This window comes from Olea europaea, chromosome 4 (genome assembly GCF_002742605.1).
Source record: "Olea europaea var. sylvestris chromosome 4, O_europaea_v1, whole genome shotgun sequence".
Lineage (NCBI taxonomy): Eukaryota > Viridiplantae > Streptophyta > Magnoliopsida > Lamiales > Oleaceae > Olea > Olea europaea.
Window position 1 is genome coordinate 45311 of NC_036240.1, and position 24051 is coordinate 69361.

General features: G+C 33.8%; 1 protein-coding gene across 1 annotated transcript; it reads left to right on the forward strand.

Moving 5' to 3' along the window:
- Positions 1 to 13767: 13767 nt before the first annotated feature.
- LOC111393158 (BTB/POZ domain-containing protein At3g05675-like) lies at positions 13768 to 17225 on the forward strand. Its single transcript, XM_023018550.1, has 2 exons — positions 13768 to 14059; positions 15630 to 17225. The coding sequence occupies exon 2, from the start codon at positions 15700 to 15702 to the stop codon at positions 16969 to 16971; it is 1272 nt and encodes a 423-aa protein (XP_022874318.1). The 5' UTR covers positions 13768 to 14059; positions 15630 to 15699; the 3' UTR covers positions 16972 to 17225.
- Positions 17226 to 24051: the final 6826 nt, after the last annotated feature.

Genomic DNA, 24051 nt, shown 5'->3' on the forward strand with positions numbered 1-24051 from the left:
GAATATTTTTAATTTGTTTGTCAAGTTGCATTTCAACTTCAGCCTTATATCGATAAAAGTTACAAAGTATTTCTTATCGCCTCTAGTTTGAACAAATTTCAAATCACATATATCATTATGGATTAATTCTAGAGGTACCGTGTTCCTTTGAATTGAATGGAACGGTGTTTTAGCCAATTTTGCTTCAACACATATTTCGAATTTGTGATTAGGATCAATTTCAAGCGCCAGAATTAAACTTTGATTCATAAGTTTGCGCAACGAATTATAATTCGCATGTTCTAATCGATTATGCCATAAACAAGACTCAAGCAAGTAAACATAATTTATTACTTTATTCATAATGCCTTGTTTCGGTACAATAGTTAGAACGTTCATCTTGAACATTCCATCACACATGTATCATTTTCCTAAATACATCTCATTCTTAGACAACACAAATTTATCGGATACAAATATAAGTTTGAAACCATTTTTACTAAGAAGAGATCCGGACACAAGATTCTTTCGAATATCCAGCACATGTAGGACGTTGTTGAGGACTAGTTCTTTTCCAGATGTCATCTTTAAAGTGACTTTGCCTTGTCCTTCAATCTTGGAACTTGCAGCGTTCCCCATGAATAGTTGTTCCCCTTTCAGTTCTTGAGAGTTGGAGAACATTGCCCTATCAGGCCACACATGACGGGTTGCACCAGTATCTACCTACCATTCCCTTGTGTTTCCAACCATGTTGCATTCGGACACAACTATAGATAGACTCATCTCCTGCATTCCTTCGGAAAGGTTGTCCTTCTCAATCATGTTGGCTTGAATAGGTTTTCTAGGCTTTTGACATTCATTTGAACGATGTCTGGCCTTTCCACAATTATAGCATTTTCCTTTAAACTTTTTCGCCTTCTTGGAGTTATCTCTACGTAGTGCATCATTTGAGATCTGTTTCCTTTCATTTTTCCTATTGTCTTCTTCAATTCTCAAGCAGACGATCAATTCTTCCAAATTCATCTCCTTACATTTGTGCTTGAGATAGTTCTTGAAATCTCTCCACATAGGAGGGAGTTTCTCAATGATGGCAGCCACTTGAAAGGATTCACTTAGTTTCATCTTTTTAGCATGTATGTAATACAAGAGGACTTGTATTTCTTGCACTTGGCTTATCACAGTTTTGGTATCTACCATTTCGTAGTCCAAAAACTTACCCACAATGAACTTCTTGGTTCTGGGATCCTCGGTCTTGTATTTATTTTCCAAAGAATCCCACAATTCCTTGGCAGAGTTTTTAGAACTATACACCCCATATAGTGTATTGTCCAACCCATTCAAAATGTAGTTTTTGCATAGAAAGTCCGAGTGCTTCCATGCATCCAACGCAATAATCGACTCACGATTATTTTCTCCCTCTTGTACGGATGGCGCGGTCTCTTTTAAGAACTTTGCCAAATTGAGGGTAGTGAGATAGAATAACATCTTTTGTTTCCATCTCTTAAAATCCAGGCCACTAAATTTTTTCGATTTTTCACCATGCGGGATTGAAGTGTTTATAGCCATAGGCGTAACTATGTTTGTACCGTTTTGACTTGAAGCGTCTACAGTACTCATTTCTGTTACAAAAACAAAAGCTTATCACAATGTAAAGTAAGGGAAAGGAACGGTGCACAAAGACTATTCCAAAATGAAGAACAAAATATGGGTTAAACCAAAACAAAACCAAAATAACCACCGACAAATACTGTCTTAAGATTATTGGTTCCGGTGTTTATGTGAGCGGTATGATGGTTGTTGATGTTTGTATCAAAACAAATTAATGTTTAACCCGTAGGAGCGTGATCAAACTATCGATATATAAACTTGGAAGTGTAGTACAAAACCACAAAATCAAGGTATCAAAATGAAACAAGAAAATGAGAAGAAAAAGAAATAAAATCTGAGGCAAGTGATGGCACTTTCTCCTTAAGACAATATTGCCCCACTATAGTGCTCACGGTTGACGGCACTTTTCTCCCAAGATACAACGAATGTTTAATCTTGTGGTAACAGCACTTCACACCACAAGAACCGGCGAGCCGACGGAATTTTCCCCTATACAAAAGGATTTTATACAAGAAAAAGGGAGAGAGATTTTGTGAGAGAAGAAGAGTACTTTATGCAAAATATAAGTTGGTGTACCCTTAGGGATGTCCAAGGGGTCCTATTATTTATAGAGGATGGAGGGGTGTGGATAAAGTGGTATGGGCCAAATCTTGCAATCTTTCGAATAGTTGCAACATTCCATCTTCACTAGCTTTTCGCTTGAGCAGCGCTTCAAAAATTCGAGCAAAACATACTTCACTCGCTTTTTGCTTGAATTTCGTTCGAGCAAACAACAAGCAACAGCGACGCTGTCGCTCGAGCGAACATCAAAAAACAGTGTATTTTAGCCCTTTTCCAGTGTATTTTCCTCCAATCTTTGGACCGTAATTTCTCATTCACCCGGAATTGGTTTCTAATCTCCAAATATACTACGGTCATCTACTCGATGAGTAGAACAAGTTGGCCTCTTTACTTTTGTAATTCGACCATCAGATCAAGTCTGAATATTCAGTCGAAGTTGACACGTTAGTCACACTTTTCGATTTCAATTTTTACTTAACCAGTTTCCGATCTTTCATGTTAATTTGGAAACCAATTTCCAACAAAATCAAGCACAGAGAATGACAAAAATTTTATCTATAAAACCAAAAGCACCAACCCAATACCCACAATTCTCCATAATTTCCTCAGCCATGAGAGCTGCTCTTGAAAGGAAGAAAGGGAAAGGGAATGGGAAAGGAATATGAAAAGGAATGGGAAAGTGTATAAAAACTAAAACCTGTGTGGCTCTACCATAGGCGATGTTATGATGTTAGAATTAGATACCAATAGTAAGTACTTATAGTGGAGGTCAAACAACACAAAGTTAATTTAGAGAAGCTGTTGCATTACAAAACCAACTGATCACAACCCAAGCTTTCATTACAATCAGCATAGTAAAAAATACTGTAAATATACCTAAATATTATAGGACCTATTGAATTGGTAAATTTTCACAAGAAGAAGACATTAAGCTTGTTGAAAATCTTTGAGAATGTCGTGCGGTAATTTACAAAAGTAAATAGCGAATAAATATTCGGGCAGAATTTCAAATTACAAATGTAGCATAATAAATCAGAATGAATAATGGTCGAGATAAGAGTTCGAATCTTTCTCCTTAAGATGAAAAGGCCTCGCACTAGTGCTGACGGTTTCCTGGCACTCGTTTCCCAAGGTACAACGACCTCGACTTGTAATAGTAACACTCCAAATTACAAGACCCGACAAACCTACTAATATTTGATCTCTCGAGAATCGGAGGACTAAAATGCACGAAAATAATATTTGGAGACTGAAATGCAAATATATGAAAACTTCAGGACAGAAAGACAATATTGCAAGAAAAGGGAAGTAGAATAAATTTTTTTGGAGTGAATAAAAATCGAGGATCTGGGATCTATTTATAGAAGTTGAAAGGTTGTGTCTCGGAACAGACATAACCCATTTGGACAGGCAGTTAAAATTGTCACCAACCACCAGTTTTTAGAAGAATCCACGTGTCTCGCACAGAAAATTTGGGGAAGAAAAAATAAATAATAAAATAAAAATATATTATTTAACTAATAAAATAATATAATTTAAAATATTATTTTACCAAAAATATATATACCAACTGGGCCAAGGCCAAGCCCATGCCCAAGCCCACGATCACGACCCGGGCCCATGCCCTGCTCGTGTCGTGTCGAGCTGAGCCGAGCCGAGCCGACTGGTCGGACGGACGGTAGCGACGGCACACGCGTGTGAGCTTTAGCTGAACCTACTAGCATGTAGGTCCTCTCTCCTCTAAAGACAAGTGGTACCCCTTGGGCCCCAAACCCAAATTCTTAACTTGAGTTATATAAAGTGGTTTTTATTCTTCTAGTTTTCCTATGTTGGATTGGTACTTTCCAATTTCCCATCAACTTTTATTCCCAATTTATTTCAACTTCAAATGGTCATCTTTTAGCTTTAATTTCTCATTCACCCTTAATTAGTTTTGAGAAATAAATACAAATATCAATTCTACTCATGGAGTAGAATGCACTTGGCCAAATAAATCATTTATCCAACTAACGAGACCCACTTAAATAATTGGTCAAAAGTTGGTCGAACCAACTAATTATTCCAAATTTTCAACAATCCCCCACATGAATGAAAATTAATGCGATAGAGGATGCAGACCCTAACGAGAGATCAGGCGAAAAGTTATTGTATCTGGATAGATACCTTATGGGTTTGAACCTTCCATAGTAGTATACTATCGGATTTACTTTACTAATCAGTGAACGTGATGTTTTAAACTGTTAGCCGTTATTGTAAATCAAGACAATAGCATCAACACAATAACCTCCCTAATATTTTCGAGTTCTCACTGTCGTGTTCATCTTGGCCCTGAACAACTCTTGGATTTCATAATTGCTTTAGAGAATTCAAGCCCTTGAAACATTCTCATGGAAGCAGCCTCACTTCACACTTATATAGGTGATTTCCTATTAAGAGTACCTGTCATACTCCACTTGTATAGTTCAAGATATAGGAATCATTAAAAGCATATATTATCCTAAGACTTTCTGCAGATAGCACTTCTCTTATCATAAGAATGGGTAGGAGTAAACTCCGAAGTGCTTTTTGAATCTTCATAACTTAGTTGTCCTATTGAACCAAGATCTTGAGATCTCCAGTCAGCAAGGTTGGGTTATCATTACAAAGATCATAACTTAGTAGGCTTTAAGCCCATGCCCCTCGATAGACAGTACATTTGATCTCTTGATAAACCTTTTGTGAGCGGATCCGTGAGATTTTCTTTAGATTTTACATAATCTATGGAAATGACACCATTCGAGATCAACTGCTTAATTGTATTATGTCTTCAATGGATATGTCGAGACTTACCATTATACATACTACTTTGTGCTCTACCGATAGCCGACTGACTATCACAATGTATACTAACTGCAGGCACAGATTTGGGCCAACATGGAATATCCTCCAAAAAAATTACGAAGTCATTCTACTTTTTCTCCATCTTTATCTAAAGCTATGAACTCTTATTCCATCATGGATCGAGCTATACATGTTTGTTTAGATTATTTCCAAGATACGGCCGCACCACCGATGGTAAAGATATAACCACTAGTGGATTTTGAGTCTTTTGTATCTGATATCCAATTAGCATCACCACAGATTTAGGCCAACATGGAATATCCTCCAAAAAAATTACGAAGTCATTCTACTTTTTCTCCATCTTTATCTAAAGCTATGAACTCTTATTCCATCATGGATCGAGCTATACATGTTTGTTTAGATTATTTTCAAGATACGGCCGCACCACCGATGGTAAAGATATAACCACTAGTGGATTTTGAGTCTTTTGTATCTGATATCCAATTAGCATCACCGTATCCTTCTAATACAACTGGATATCTTGTATAATGTAATCCAACATTTGAGGTGTATCGTAGATATCTAAGAACCCTTGTCATTGTCTTCCAAAGGTCATTATTTGAATTACTTGTAAATCTACTAAGCTTGTTCACTGCATATGCTATATTCGGACGAGTGTAGTTGGTGATATACATTAGACTACTTAATATTCGAGAGTACTCCAACTGAGATATGGGCTCACCTTTATGTTTGGCCAAATGTAGACTTAAGTCTACTGGAGTTTTAACTGGACTTTCATCATATACATGAAATTTCTTAAGCACGGTCTCAATATAGTGAGATTGAGATAGAACAAGTCCCTCAGATGTTTTAAGGATTTTAATTCCTAATATTATATCTGTAATACCCATATCTTTCATGTCAAAATGTTCTGTCAACATTTTCTTGGTAGTTATTATGATATCATGATTACTACTCATTATTAGCATGTAATCAACATAGAAAAAAAAATTACATATGCACTGGGTGTGGTTTTAATATAAACACATTTATCACATTTGTTAATCTTAAAGTCATTTGACAACATAGTTTTATCAAATTTTTCATGCCACTGTTTTGGTACTTGCTTTAGTCCGTATAGTGACTTAACGAGTTTACACACCTTTTTCTCCTGCCTAGGAGCAGTGAACCCCTCAGGTTGTTCCATATAAATTTCTTCGCCTAGCTCTCCATTTAAGAAGGTTGTTTTGATGTCCATCTGATGGATCTCCATATTATGTAATGCTGCAATTGCAATTAATACTCTAATAGACGTTATTCTTATTACCGGAGAGTATGTGTCGAAAAAATCAAGACCTTCCTTTTATTTTAACCCTTTAGCTACCAATCTGGGCTTATATTTATCAATTGATCCATCAGTCTTTAATTTTCTCTTGAAAATCCATTTACAACCTAACGGCTTGTTACCTGGTGGGAGATCTACCAGCTTCCATGTATGATCTGCATAATAGAATCAATTTCACTATTGATAGTCTCTTTCCAGATTGGAGCTTCTGGACTTGACATAGCTTCATTGAATGTTCTAGGTTCATTTTTTAACAAACAAGTTAGAAAATCTGGACCAAAGGATGTAGCTGTTTTGGACCTTTTACTAAGTCTTGGTTCTTCATCACTTTGATGATTACCAATTGTAGTATCGTAATTTCATTTTTGTGAACTAATCTCTTTCCTATCCTTACAAAGAAAAATGTCCTCAAAAAATACATCATTTCTTGCTTCAATAATAGTATTTTCATGTATGTCTGGAATGTTGGACTTATGTACTAGGAACCGATATGCACTACTATTATTGGCATATCTAATGAACACACAATCGATGGTTTTTAGCCCTATTTTAACTTGTTTAGGTTTTGGTGCTTTCACCTTAGCCAAACACCCCCACACTTTCAAGTATTTGTATGAAGGCTTATGACCTTTCCATAACTCTTAAGGAGCTTCGTTCTTACCTTTGTGTGGTAATTTATTTAAAATGTGGTTTGCTGAGAGGATTGCTTCCCCCCATAAGTTCTGAGGTAAACCAGAACTGATTAACATAGCGTTCATCATCTCTTTAAGAGTACAATTTTTGCATTCAACAATACCATTTGACTGGGGTGAATACGGTGCTGTAGTTTGATGAATAATCCCAGAAACTGAACAAAATTTTTCAAACGGTACCCCATATTCTCCACCTCTGTCACTACAAACAACTTTTATTCGTTTGCAAAGTTGATTTTCAACCTCATTCTTGTATTGTTTAAATGCTTCTAAGGCCTCTTCTTTTCTTCTTAGCAAATATACATAACAGTACCTAGTGTAGTCATCTATAAAAGTCATAAAATACTTTTTTTTTCCTCTAGTTTGTATGAACTTTAAGTCACAAATATCACTGTGAATGAGTTCTAGAGGATTTTGAGTTCCTTTCCACTGAATGAAATGGTTTTTTAGCTAATATAGCCTCTACACAAGTTTCGCATCGATGATATTGATGAAATGAAATTGAAGGCAATAGATTTAAACTTACTAATCTACGTAAAGTTTTAATATTAACATGTCCTAATTTATCATGCCATAAGTTAGAGGACTTAATCAAGTAAGTAGAAGATTTATTTTTATTAATATCGAAATCACGAAGTACAGGCATTACATTCATTTTGAATATCCCATTGGCTAAGTACCCCTTGCCCAAAAACATGCCACTTTTGGTAAGTATAAACTTATCAGACTCAAATACTAGCCTAAACCCATTTTTGCTTAACAAAGCTCCAGATACCAAGTTTTTACGAATATCAAGAACATGCAACACATCGATGAGAGTTACTTCTTTTCCTGATGTCATCTTCAGCACTACTTTACCTAGGCCAACAATTTTGGATGTTTTCGAGTTTCCCATAAATAATTTTCGTCCATTGATAGGAGTGTAAAATGAAAACATCTCCTTATCGGCATAAACATGTCGAGTAGCGCCTGTGTCTACGAACCATTCTCTTGGATTGTCCACCATGTTTGCTTCAAATACAACAGCTGAGAGCATTAGTTCAGACACACCGTTAGACAATTTGTCTTCCTCGATCAAGTCTACTTGGTCCTTTTTGTTTTGCTTTTTCTGTCGACAATCCTTTGTGATGTGACCAGGCTTACCGCAGTTATAACAATTTCCTTTGAATTTCTTAGCCTTTTTTTTTTTTGCTTGCCATTGCCTAAGTGTTTTCTTTTCTTGCTAGTATTTGGCTCCACCAAATTGGCTTCAACCTCCATATGCAGCTTTCAAGACTTCTTCTCAGAATTTCAATTATCTTCCTCAATTCTTAATCTTACAATCAAATCTTCAAGTCTCATTTCCTTACGTTTATGTTTCAGGTAGTTCTGGAAAACATTGGAGGTAATTTCTCGATAATAGCGGCAACCTGAAATGACTCACTGAGCTTCATACCTTCTGCATGTATATCATGCAAGATGATTTGCAGCTCTTGGACTTGATTCATCACTGTTTTAGAATCTATCATCTTGAAATCTAGGAATTTGCCCACAATGAATTTCTTTAATCCGACATCTTCCGTTTTGTACTTCTTTTCCAATGATTCCCACAGTAACTAGGTTCTCTTAACTAAACTGTATACGTTGTATAGTGTGTTGTCAAGACAATTGAGGATGTAGTCCCTACACAAGAAGTCACTATGACTCCATGCATCAAGTGTTGCTCATTTTTTAGAATTTATTTCTTCCTCCTCAACAGTTGGAGCATCTTCGCTCAAGAATTTTGCTAAATTCAGAGTTGTGAGATAAAACAACATTTTCTTGTTGCCATCTTTTAAAATCCACTCCTATGAATTTTTCTGGTTTCTCCCCGTGAGCATTGTTTGGGGGTGCGACGGATGTGTTGTTACTTGCCGTAGTCTAACAAAATTTCAGAATATAAATTATCACGTAAATAAAAAAAAATCGTCTTAAGATTGTTGAAAATCTTTGAGAATGTCGTGCATAATTTACAAAAGCAAATAGCGAATAAATATTTGGGCAGAATTTTGACTTACAAATTTAGCGTAATAAATCAGAATGAATAATGGTTGAGGCAAGAGTTCGACTCTTTCTCCTTAAGATGAAAATGCCCCGCACTAGTGCTGACGGTCTCTTGTCACTCGTCTCGCAAGATACAACGACCTCGATTTGTAATAGTAGCACTCCAAATTACAAGACCCGATAAACCTACTAATATTTGATCTCTCGAGAATCGGAGGACTAAAATGCACGAAATTAATATTTGGGACTGAAATGCAAATATATGAAAACAGCAGGACAGAAAAACAATATTGCAGGAGAAGGAAAGTAGAATAAATTTTTTTGGAGTGAATAAAAATCGGAGACCTGGGGTCTATTTATAGAAGTTGAAAGGTTGTGTCTCGCAATAGACATAAGCCATTTGGACAAGCAGTTAAAACTGTCACCAACCGCTAGTTTCTAGAACAATCCACGTGTCTTGCACAAAAAAATCGGGGAAGAAAAAATAAATAATATAATAAAAATATATTATTTAATTAATAAAATAATATAATTTAAAATATTATTTTACCAAAAATATATATCAACTGGGCCAAGGCCAGGCTCGTGCTGAGCTGATCAGACGGACGGCGACGCGTGCATGTGGGTTTTAGCTGAACCGACTAGCATGTAGGTCCTCTCCCCTCCAAAACTAGTGGTACCCCTTGGAGCCCAAATCCAAGTCCTTAACTTGAATTATAAAGTGATTTTTATTCTTCTAGTTTTCCTATGTGGGATTGACACTTTCCAATTTCCCATCAATTTTTATTCCCAATTTATTTCAAATTCAAGTGATCATTTTTTGGCTTTAATTTCTCATTCACCGTTAATTAATTTTGAGAAATAAATACATATATCAATTCTACTCATGGAGTAGAATGCACTCGGCCAAATAAATTATTTATCCAACTAACGGGACCCACTTAAATAATTGGTCAAAAGTTGGTCAATCCAACTAATTAATCCAAATTTCCAACAAAGCTTATGTATGAAATGTTAACTCAAGTTTAAAAGCAATTGATAACATTCCATTTTTTGGGTTCGTTGTTGTATTTTCCCTTCATATTAAAAACAGTGTACAATTGATATTTTGAAACACTGAAGCAGCCAAAGTTCCCTACTTTATTCACCATATGTCAAAAGTTTTTGTTCACACATCTCCCTAGTGCAGTATTAGTGCAAATATGTGAACTTAGCATACCAAATAAATTTGACCACCACAGACTTTAAATCTGGTTTTCATGTTTGGACCCTGCTTGAATAGACTGGGCGACAAGAAAACCTCTTAAAGAAAACAGACATTGCACCTGATGATAAACAGGAGCTTGATGAGGCTCTACAGAGGGAGGTAATTATTGGGTGCTTCATTGGTTATTTCTGCTACTTTAGATTATACACCTGGATGGATAAATATTATCTTTTAATCTTATGCCCCTGATATTCTTATCAGTTAATCTATCCCTCTTTTGCATCTTCAGTCGCTTTTACATGAAAATTTAGATTCCATCAATGTAACCCGTGCCTTTGTACAGTGAGAATTTCTCAATGTACACATTCTTATTATCATATCAAATTTCACTTCAAGTTATTGAAAATGATGTGGTAAAGGATTATCTGCATTTTTATGCCAGTTGTAAATCATAAAAGGACAATATGTCCTTCGAGATCTGATTGGAATTTGGAAGTAATGTTCCTTCTATTATGCAAATCAATTTTGAAGTAGTTTCTGCTTTCTACTGGAATGAGTGCATAACTATGTTGCAATTTCAGGTTTTTTAGTTACAAGTTAGGTTCATCATTCTATATTTATATGAGAGGTCTTTCCACAATTTATGGCTTTCACTCCTAGGAAAATTGTCTTAAATATTACAGGTCCAGTACAAATGATCCATGCTCTTTTTTATTTTCTTTCTTCAAATCTATATATTTACACTTCTATGGAATAGACTAAAGTAGTTGTCAGATCAAATTTACTTAACTCAACAGCACGCCTATGTAGGCAAATGCCACCCATTTACATGACTTCATCATTTCAAGGTAGATTAAAAGTTGTTCTGTGAAACAGGTATATTATCTTCGATTAAGATTTTCTTCATTATTCTCTCTGGAGAGCTGTATTTATCATGCTAACGTTTTCTTTTTGAATGACTAACATTTTACGTGTATATTGAATTGCTTGAATCTGAGATTAGATGTTTGGAAGATTCTCCAGGAAATAGCTTGCTTATACCGTTGATTTTGATTTATCTCCTATATGATTGCAAATTCAAGCTGCCTTCCGAACTGATGAGATACGAAGGACTCCTCCTACCCCACAAGATGAAATGAGAGCTCGAATGAGCTACTTCCATGAGACAATTTGGAATGGCGTGCCAAAGTTTCTGTGACGTGTTGATACGGCACTTAGAATATCGGGATTAACGAACGTGTTCCATACAATGCCCTTCTAATTCAGTTTTCTTCTTGGATGGGTGGAGATCATGATGGTATATTCTTTTTTGCCCAAGACAAATACCATCTATTATGTAGTGTCACAAATTAGTTAGAATATAGGCAACAGGACATATCATGTTGAAAGATTTAATGCAAGTTTAAATATATATTTATCATTTTCATATATTGTTGCAAACTTGCAGTCGTCTTTTAGTTGTTCTGTATTTATGAGTTTCAAATAATAAGACGGAATACATTTTACTGTAATTTTAAAGAGATTTTGCATAACCTTCTCTTGTTTTTTAATGCTTAACATCTGTGTAAATTGAAATGCAGGCAATCCAAAATTAGCTAAATTGATTCCAGGCATATTCTAGGCCATTGAATAACATAACATTTAAGAGAAGTCGGCTCAACCACCATCGACCCATCGGTTCCACCTCGATCCCAATGCCAAACCACCGCCATCCCGTCAGCCTCCACACTATGACTGTTGGAGAAGTCGTGTCTACAAACATACATGTGTGCGTGTGTGTAAGAAGAAGGGATTAGCTTAGAGTTTGGTTTTTTAGGCATATTCTAGGCCACCGAATAACATACCATTTAAGAGAAGCCGGCTCGACTTCCAGCAACCAACATCATCATCCGCTCGCTTGACCATCATCGACTCGTCGATTCCACCTCCACCCCAACTCCAAACCACCACCATCCCATCGGCATCCACACTATGACCGCAACGAAGTCTTGTGTCTACTTACATACAAGTGTGCGTGTGTGTAAGGAGAAGGGATTAGCTTAGGATTTTTATTTATTTATTTATTTATTTATTTTTTTAGGATTTGGTTTGGTTTGGTGTGGAGTGATGAAAGCACGTATGAAGCGAGGGATAGCAAAAGCCACTTTTAGGAATATTAGTGAAACATGTTAATGAACAGTACAAACCAGATGAGTGTGAAAACGAGGGTTACAAAAATGAATAATAATCCTAGATTGCCTCTCTTAAGAGAACGTAGATTTAAGGAAATTGTTCGTAATTATAGGGTATATATGATTTTTTTTCCTTTAAAAATTCTCACAGAAAGTCAACGAATTTAACTATATCTTCCAATTTCCTAATTATATGGATTTTGATGAAAATTCTCCTTTTCTCTCACTTCTGTAACCTAAAATAGTGTTTTTGTGAAAAGTCAGTAATTTGGATCTTTTTTCGTAGATTAGTTAATTAGATATGAAGTAATAAAGTGTGTCTAGTATTTTTAGAATTAGTATCCATTTCAATTTTGAAAATTAATATTGGCCCAATCTTAATGTGGATTGAACCTTACCAATATAAATTTGTATACGTACTTCATGCTCAAAGTTTATCAAGTGAATTATTGAAGTTCGTTTAAAGCACTCATCAGGCTTTACTAATATTTGATATCTTATGGTTAATATTATGTACCTTTAAAAATATTGTTCATGGTTATTCGTGTAGAAAAAAAAATCAGTAATATTATACTCATATAAAAACATGAGCCCATATGCTCGATATCATAATCATTCAAACACATGTGCTCATATGTCTGTTTGAATTGATGATCGATTGAAACCTTGAAGATAATTACATAATTAGTTATTTTTTCTTTCGCTAAATTGGTAAATTGTCATGCAAATTGAAGCATTTGTTCTTTCTATTTTCTCTCTCTTTATTTTTGTTCTACTTGATGACATACATTGAATGGTGAGCATACACTTTTTCATTTTAGCAAAGTTTTTATTTTTGTTTATACCTTTTGTGAAGAGTTTCACGAGAAAGTTATCTTAAATTAACTTTCTTTAAAAAAATTTAATCGGATAAAATATTTTAAAAAATTATTTAAATACGTTCAAAAATAACTTCATAATTTGATATATAAGCTTTTAACTTTTTGAAAATCTTACGAAACATGCTCATAGTATTTAAATAATAGTTGCAAGTGGATGCATCCTTTCTGCATGTACAGTGAAATTCTTTTCTTTTGTTCTACGATTGGGCCTAGGAGTTCGCAAACTTTATCACAGACCCTTGCAACTTGACCAAGTGGGCTTTAAACAAACACTTTGCAGCCATAATCCATTATCTTATCTATTTTTTTAATTTTGAAATTAATATATAAAGCATAGATTAATTAAAAAGTTTTCCTCAAATATCCAATCAGAATCAAGAAAAAGCTGTATTGACAAATCATTTGCCACCTCTTATTAGAATGTTGTCAATGTCGCACAGCCCCATTCAAAATTTAACTATATTATAATCCTGTCACACTATTTGTATAGGATAGGATATTTTTCCAAATGAATTTTATATCCTTTCGATACCATCCAAAATATTATCTTTTCCTAAGCCAAATTTCACCATTGAAACAGAGCTCGTGCACAAAACCCTAATCCTGTCTTACTGTCTAATCTCTCCGCTTTTGTGAAATTAATTTGAACCCATTTCAATTCAAAACCAGGAAACGAAACTAACTTAATAAAAAATTGTCTTGTTTCGGATTTGATGTTTTCTTGATTCTCCATTGTTGGCAAAATTAGGGATGACCTTGTTCTTGATTCCACGGTACGTTATACCTCCCTTTTGTTTATATCTTCTATTTTAATTCATTTTTAGCTGAATATTTATCGAAAATATAAAATCCACGCTTGATAAGTGATACTCAGATATTTTAACAGTTGTTTTTAAGTTTTGAATCTGAAGCATGCTTTCAATCTTGTGCATTTTACTTGAACTCTCCTTTTTTGGATTCAATTTTGTCGGCATGCTTACATTTTTTTTGGGGCTAATGTATGTTGGATAGTATTGACTGCAAGCATTCGTCGTGTCAATCTCCTTGTTCAAAAGCGAGCCTTCTTGATTGTAAAGATAAAAGATAATAGCAAATTAACGTTGAAATGCAACTAAGTTATGCTGAGTTTGATAGGTTTATTCTAACTCTAATTAGATCGCTGTGGATATAGGGTAAAGCAAAGAACTACTTTGGAGTGTCTCACTTGCTGAACCAACTTATAAAATGAAGATTAATTGAATAAGTGGTGCTATTCTTTGAAGAATTTTCCATAGGAAATTAGGGAATAAAAGGAAATGCTCAAAAGGGATTCTTTTTATTGGTTACCATATTTCTGATTTTTTTGCTACGCCTTTTCCATGTTGGCATTCATCACTGGTCATAAATATTTGAAGAAAGAGTGAAATGTTACTAGTAATTTAGAGTATTTCCAGTGAGATTCATAAAAGAAACAGTCTCCTCTGTGTAGTGACTTGTCAGGGTTAATTATACTAATTTTTAATGAAATTTTGAGTAATTATGCTCACTATAGTTATTTTATTACAGTAATAGTAATTCAAGTTTCTAAATGTTGCACTAATAGTTATTCAGTCAAAAAATTAACAATAAATCCTATGTGGCACCATTAAGTTCCAACGTGCCACCAAACTTCATTAACTATTATGCCAAGTCAGCAAAATTGGAGAATTATGAATTGAGGATTGTAAACATTCTGATAAAAATGTAATGTGTCTTTAATTTTGATCGAATTTTTGGACTTAAATCGTATAGTAAACTCATATTTTGTTTTTTAACTACTATTTTTGCTGATTTGACATAATAAATAAAGTCGTATGGTGACGTTGGCACTTAATAGTGCCACTTAGGATTTTATGTCAAATTTTTGACCGAGTGACCATTAATGTAACAATTAGATACTTGGTGACTTACCGTAAGAAAATAAGTTCAGTAAGCATTTGCGTATTTATGAAACTTCAGTAACCATTGGCATTATTAACCAGACTTGTCACTATGGAAAATGAAGAGAGTAAATCTGAGCAGTTGATTGCTTGGAACTAAAACAAGATGCTATCTAGACTTTTAAATTTATTGGTTATATGCTATTCTCGATTTTGCATATATTCTTCCTTCTTGTATTTTTGCACTGTCATTCATATGCCACTTCAACTTGAACCGATAGATGTATATGCTGTGCAAGATTTATTGATTATCACTGCAAATGCATCTCTCCGCTCCATGTTCATTCTAGGTTCTTGCTACTTTAGCTTGATGGGATTTGTGAAATATCATTTTTCTAATTGAAGCGAAGTTTCATTTAACCATTCTTAAGTATATTCTTTCCAGACTTAGCTAAATTGAAGGAGGTTGCTTAGAATTGCATGAAGCATGCCATTGATGAGCTCCTTTTTGACATATGGATGAACGTATAGAGGGAAACTCCTATCAATTTGGTGATCGGCATACTAGTAATGTTGTAATATATCTGAGAAAAAATAAAGGAAGAACAGAAGTCTTCTATACACATTCTTTCATTCTCAAAAGCAACAGCAAATATTTTGCAGATAGACTTTCCGATCGAAGCTCTTGCTCTTATATAGACATTGAGTGCACAGAATTTGATTACGATCTCCATGTTGAACTTCTAAGGCGTCTGTATCTTCCAGCAGACTCACTGTTGGATTCCTGGGACTCAGTTCGATCTGCTCTTGGTATTCTTCAGGTGGCTATCTCTTTACACTGTGAAGGAATAGTAGACAGCTGTATTCAATACCTGGAGGCTGTTCCTTGGGAAGACAGTGAAGAGGACGAGATCTTGAAAGTAGTTTCACAACTGGGTCCAATAGCAATGCCCATATTGGCTAGGATCCAACCAGTCGATTCAAGTGCTACAAAAGACGTTTACATCTCCGCTATACGTTTTGCCACTTCCATTGATGATCTGTGCCCGCCATTTGGAGATGATCTTAGAACTTCAGCCCAAGAACAAGTTGAGTACATGCTTGGCGATGATGACGACATGCCATTTGTTATAGCTGATGACGAAGTAAAATTGGAGACTAGAATTAGTTTGTCCAAGATTTTTTCTTCATTTGAAACGGAACTATCCTTCCTATTGGAATCTGATGTAACAGTCGAGCTAGCAGAGAACAAAATAATGCGTAGATTATCCGATCTTGAATGGATGTGCAATATTCTGCCCAAGATGGATCTAATGAAGGATTTTGTTGCCAAGTGGGTGGATATCTCTAATAACTTATTAGCCATTCTTGAAGACCAGAAACTTGATTCTGGCATGTGGTGTTTAAAACTAAAGCTGATAGAAGTGACAGCGAAAGTATTGGATGCAGTGGGATATGGAAATGTAATTCTTCCCGCTCCATCACGAGTGCTACTGCTAAAATCATGGCTTCCTTACATAAGGAAACTGAAGCCCATTCTCGATTCAATGAGCAACAAGGATATTGCATTTGCTTACAAGATGGATGAAGACCTTTGCCAGAGTATTGAAGGAGCAATAGTGTCGTTAATTTCAGCACTGCCATCAAATGACCAAGCGGACATTCTTGCCGACTGGATGGGCACTGAACAGCTAAGATATCCTGACCTAAGTGAGGCCTTCGAGGTATGGTGTTACAGAACAAAGTCTGCTAAGAGAAGATTAGAGGAGGGTTTGGACACTCGATAATGCTGCCGTCAGCCACTGATGGATGACTCCTAGTTTTTGTTGTGTGACTGATTGTTGATGCGCTGTTGCAAACTTCCAATTTTGCTGCTGTATTATCTTACATTAGCATGATTTATTTCCTAGCAGTTTCCGAACTTTCCCGTTAGTTTTTTGGTCTAAACTAAAGATTGCATAGGAACAATTGACTTCTGTAATAATTCTCGCGTCACACAATGCAAGAGCTCCTTGTCAATTAGCTCAATCAATTGTATAAACAGTACGGGCGGACAACATATGGTACAAAAATACATGGAGATGGCAAACACAGGAGTCTGAATATGTTGTCCTACGTCTCTCTATTCTCATAAAATTTTGACACTTCAAGGGGACAAGGAGATGTGAACAACACATTTGGACTTGAAATGCAACTCCACGAGAATTTATTTATCGTTGTTGCAAGGGTATGGAACGAAGTTTTGTTAGGTGAGGTACTTTCTTGATTTCGTAAAATAGAAAAGAATGTTGAAGATTCTATAGATTAATTGAATTAGATAAATATCTCATCAACCCAACAACATAAGTTGCATAACCTTCTAATTTAGAAGGTCCAAGTGTTAAATGGCAATATGAGGCCCAAAGGAAAAGTACAAAATAAATAAATAAATAAAAATAATAAATAAATAAAATGAAGGTTAAAAAGCAAAATCTGTCGAAGTTGGGGAATCTTGCAAATTACCCAATGAAAAATCTTGTTACGCAATTCGCACGTAGAATACAATAGGTACGAAAATAATTTCGCTTGTCAATCAAAGTCCATTTTACCCCGCTCATTTCTTAGTAGAATAAATAAGAGGGAATCTCGAGTTAATTGTTCCAATGGTCACTGAACTTTGATCCATATCTTTGATTGGTCATTGAAGTTTAAAATGTCGAGTTTTGATTACTGAACTTAAGTTAATGTCTTCGATTGCTAACTGAAGTTTTAAATGTCGAATTTTGGCTACTGAACTTTGGAATATATCGTACGTTACTCACTAGCATAATTGTTGAATTTTAAAAAATATCGAGTTTATAATAAGTAATGTACAACATTTTTTAAAATTCAGTGAGTAATGTACAATATTTTTCAAAAAGTTCAGTGAGTAATGTACAATATTTTTCAAAAAGTTCAGTGAGTAATGTATAAAATTTTTAAAATTCAGTAGTCAAAACTCAACATTTTAAATTTCAATGAGCAATCGAAGATATGAATCTAAATTCAATGATCAAAACTTGACATTTTAAATTTCAGTGACTAATCAAAAATATGAACCTAAGTTTAGTGACCATTAGAACAATTAACTAGGAATCTCCGAGTAATTACTACCTGAAATAAAATGTGATTGAAAAATGGGGGATTTGTTTAAAAAGCCTAGTCAATAATAATGTTTGGTAAAATAGCCTATGGTCAATACTTTTTGGTTAACTAGCATTTAGTCTCTTTTATCATGTGTTAAAAATCTTCAACACCCTTCATTTGAAATATCTAAAATATCCAATCTGAAACAAAAATTTATCAAATCCCTCAAACTTAAATACCCATTTTTAACTTTTCGTACACAATTTAAAACCAACAGGGAAATGGTATACTGCCTTTTAAACGATTGAATGTCGTTTTAACTAATTTTATGTTTGTATCACTTTATATTTCTTTGTATCCACATAAAAATTAATTAAAACAAGTTTTAACTATATTTCGAGTGATATTGAATGTCCGTGATCCAAAACGACATACTGTCATTATAAACCATTTGATGACGTTTTAACTAAAGTAAACAATTTTTCACTAATTTATAGTAAAATCGAGACCCCATAATCCAAAATGACATGCTGCCGTTTTAAATAATTGGGTGTCGTTTCAACTAATTTCGTATCTGCTTCACTTTATTTTCATTACATTTAGACCCGAGTAACGATATAAAGTTCACAGGATAATGATCAATACTATTGTTCTGTGAATAAACTGAATTAGATATAACTACGAATGTAAGTTAATTCCGATTAAATCCTAATTATGAGATAAGATATTCAATAAATTGCCTCGTCTAACTTGTACTAGTCTTTTAAGATGTTCCAAGTCTGATCGACTCGTTTTGTAGTGATATCAAGGCCCCGTCATCTAGAATAACATGATGTCTTTAAAAGACTAAATAATTTAAATTCCAATTATGAGATAAAATACTCCACAAATTAGTTCTTTAAATTGTGTAAGTCTTATATGATGTTCTAAGACATGATCGATTCATTTTGGAGTAAAATCGAGACCCTATAATCCAAAATGTCATGATGCTGTTTTAAATAATTAGGTGTCGTTTCTACTAATTTCGTATCCGCTTCACTCTATTTTCATTTATATGCACATAAAAATGAACAAATGGAAGTTTTCATTATATTTGTCCCAAGTATCAGCATAAAGTTCATGCGATAATAACCAACACTATTGTTCCATGAGTAAATCGTATTATATTCTATTGTTCCATAAAGTTGGCTCGTTTAACTTGTATAAATCGTCTAAAATGTTCCAAATATTATCAACTCGTTTTAGAGTGAAATTAAGGCCCGTGACCCAAAACAACATGATATCAATGAAAAGATTAGGTGTCGTTTCAATTATTTTTGTATTCATTTCACTTTATGTTCACTCGTATCCATATAAAATGAATGAATGCAATTTTTTACTATATTTGGATATCGAGAATTCGTAATCTAAAATGCTATCGTTTTAAATGATTGGGTGTTGTGTCAACTAATTTGATATCCATTTCACTTTATTTTCACTCGTATGCACATGACAATGAGCAAATGAAAGTTTTCATTACATTTGGACCTGAGTATCGATATAACGTTCACGCAATAGTGACCAACAATATTCTTTCATAAGAAAATTACACTAGACTTCACTGCGAACGAAGATAACGAACTCCAATTCTGTTATATTTTATTATGAATTAAAATACTTAATAAATTAGTTTGTTTAGCTTTGAAAAGTCTTTCTTTTAGATTATTCACGTCCATAATCACTTCAAAGTTTAAGGATAAAAGTTTCAACTACATTTCAACGTTACCGTCAACACATCAATTCAAACTATAGCAAGTCACTCTATAATTCAATTGGAAACTACACTATATGATGCTTGACAATAAAGAAAAACGTAAGTAACAAGTGTAGTATGCAACACATAGCACGTGCAATCGTTCGATGTGTACAAGTCATGTATGATATTTCAAATATTGTGTTACTAGTTTTGGAGTGAAATCGATACCTCGTGACTCAAAAAGACATCTGGTCATTTTAAACATATAAGCGGCGTCTCTACTCATTTCGTGTTCATTTTGGTTTATTCATGCTCGTAACCACTTGAAAGTTTAGGGATGAAAGTTTTAACTACATTTTGTTGACACATTGGTTCAAACTATAGCGAGTCACTCTATAATCGATTAGAAACTATACTACACTACACTTAACAATAAAGAAAAACGTAAGTCGCAAGTATGATATGCAAAACATAGCATGTGCAGCCATTCAATGTGTACAAGACATGTATAATGTCTCAAACACTATTTTACTAGTTTCGAAGTGAAATCGATATCTCGTGACCCAAAATGGCATCTAATCGTTTTAAACGTATGGTTATCGTTTAAGGTTTAGGGTTTCGGGCTTAAGGTTTAGAATATATGGTTTAAATGTGTGGTTGACGATTAATTTTTCAACATTTATAGTCTTGGATGATATTCCAAACATTGTTTTACTAATTTTTGAGTGAAATTGGGACTCTTTGACTCAAAATGGTATATTATCATTTTACTTGTAGGGATGCCATTTAGGTATAGGGTATAAAAAATATCAAACGTGTAATCATTCAACATATAAAAGTGAAATTCGGACCATACTACCTAGAACACATGTGATCATTTTACAAGTATGAATGCAGTTTAGGGTATACAAATTATAGCACGTTTCAAACTAAAATCAACCCGTCACCTAAAATGGCACGTGAACATTTTAGTCGTATGACTACCATTTTTTCTAATTCAGTGTTCATTTCACATCATTTTTGCTCATTCAACCCGAACAAGTTATTTATGACGCAAAATGGCATGATATTGTTTTAGATGGTTGTGTCTTTTCAAATATTTTTATATTCGTTTAACTTTATATTTACTCGTATTTATATAAAATGCACGAATGCATATTTTTACTACATTTGAATACCAAGGTTGATACAAAAATTTACATGATTACGAATCAACGACAAAGTAGTTGTAAAAAAAGTTGAATTCTATCAACATGAGAGGGAAAAAAGACTCGTAAAGTTGAATTCCATCAACTTGAAATTGTGATGGTTTTGACAAATTGTTATGTATGGATATGCGCTTTTGATGGATATATTGATGTAATTATTGAACTTAATATTTAAATTGTGTTGTTTTCTGATAAATTTTGATAGTTCTATTTGTTCAGACCTTTAATGACATCTTGTCGTTTTAAACGTATGGGTGTTGTTTCAAGGTTAGGTTTTAGAGTATAAATAAATAGCACGTACAATCATTTAACATGTACAAAATATCTAGGATGTTCCAAACATTATTTTTACTAATTTTGAAGTGAAATCGAGAAGATGTGACCCAAAACGGCATGTAGTCATTTTAAACGTTGTGTATCATTTTTACTAATTTCATGTTCATTTTGCTTCATTCTCGTTCGTATCCACATGAAAGTGTAAGAATGAAATTTTTAACTAGATTTAGATGTCTCAGTCCACACAAAGTTCAAACTATGGTAAGTCACGTCATATATTCGATTGGAAACTAGAATAAGTTTGACTACAAAGAAAAATGTAACAAGTAAGATATATAAAACATAGCATGTGCAATCATTCAACTTGCACATCTTATCTATGATGTTCGAAGCATTTACTAGTTTTGAAATAAAATCGAGAGCATGTGACCCAAAATGGCATGTCGTCATTTTAACCGTATTGTATCATTTTTGCAAATTTTATGTTCATTTCACTTCATTTTCACTCGTATCCACGTGAAACTGTAAGAATGAAAGTTTTAACTAGATTTGGATATCAAGAACCCGATTGACTAGTTTTGAAGTGAAACCGAGACTTGTGACCCAAATTAACATGTTGTCTTTTCAAAAGGCTACGCATCGTTTTCAACTAATTTTATGTTCCTTTCACTTTATGTTCACTCATATCTACATAAAAATCAACAAATCCCAATTTTCACTATATTTGGACGCCACAATCAATACAAAGTTCACATGATAGTACCAACACTATTGTTTCATGAGTAAACTACACTATGATTTACTATGAACGAAGGTAAGTAACTCAAATTTCGTTATATTCCAATTATGAGATAAGATATTCAACAAATCTGCCCATTTAACTTGTACAAGTCTAATAAGATGTTCCAAACTATAATCGACTAGTTTTTTTGAGTGAAATAGAGACTCTAGAACCCAATACGGCATAAAGTCTTTTTAAACAGTTTTGTGCCATTTTAAATAGTTTCACTATCTTGTATTGATGAATTTAATAATGTTCGAATCAATTTCATTACTAGTATAAATATACTGAATTGCTTGTCAATGTATCAACCTCCAAGTAACAACTTTTGATTGAGCAAGGTTCCAAATATAAAATATTTAAAATTCAACTCGTTTCACTAAATTCTCTCAATGTAAAGCCTTAATAGTCAAAATTGACTCATTTCGTTCTAGAACACATTAGCCAAACTTTGCTCACCACTTTAATACAAGAAAAAGACATCAATTTTTCAACATTTTTATACTCTCATTTCTTTCCCCATATCTTGTATGACTCAAGCAATTTTAACGATCATTTGAATCAAAACCATCCTTCAGAATCATGGTTTGAATCAAAATTTTCATTTTAAAACGTTGAAAACAAAGATACGACACATAAAATACATAGGGAACATCCGCTACATTTTTCTCAAAATTCATTTTAAACCTCGAGGTAGAAAATAGTTATTCCCAAGTGCCCTCTGTGCACATTTTCATTTATTGACATCTCATCTCAATCTTCAAGTTCTCAAAAACAAAATTACATCAAGAAAACAAAACTATACCTCTAAAACTTAATGTATAAAACAAATTTCTTGATAACAATACAACACGAACCAAATATTAATTTGTACAATATGTGAAACTGATAGTTGAAAACTTAACATGGATGAATCTTAAGCTACATCTAGCCTCCACAAAATAACTGAACCAACCAATTTTCCACCCATCAAATTTGTTGAACAAACTCTTTCCAAAGTAGTATTACTAGATGAATGGCAAACATAATTGATTATATTTTGAATCTCCAACAAAAATTGAAGAACATAGAATATCATATAGCTTCAAAAACTACTACCATGTGGTTTTGGGGATGAGAGAAGACCAAACATAGTCTGAATCCACTTTCAGCTGAAAATTTAAGAAAAATAAAAACAAGATTGATGGTTAGTGTCATTGCCTCGCAAAAAAATTAGTTGGCTATAGGAGAAGACACCACAAACATACATATTTAATGTGAAGAACCATACTGCAAATTGTTCTTTATGATGAATAATATCTACTCATCATTCCTAAGTTATTCTTTGAATCATTTTCACTCATTCCTAAGTTTCTTTCTTTTGTAACACCCTATCACAAACCATGAAAAATTAAGAAGCAATTAACAAGTGATTGTAGTTTAAACAAAGCAAATATAATGTGCATAATAAGCTATACTATATGGTATAAAAACCAACTCCCCCAAAAAATAAGAAACTATGCTTCAAAAAAATGAAATTCATTTGGTCCCTTCGGGGAAAAATAAGAAATTATAGTCAATTTCATGCCAATGAATGGCTAAACAAAACAAAGTTCTAGAATGCACTCAATGGTTAAAAAAAATCCCATCTTTTCAATTAGCTTCAAACCAATTAGAGTTAAAACACATCTATAATTATTTGAAATTAAGAAATTGAACCTAACATAGAATAGAAAACGAATGTGAAGCCGCAAACACCAAATAAAACTTCATACACCCAAAA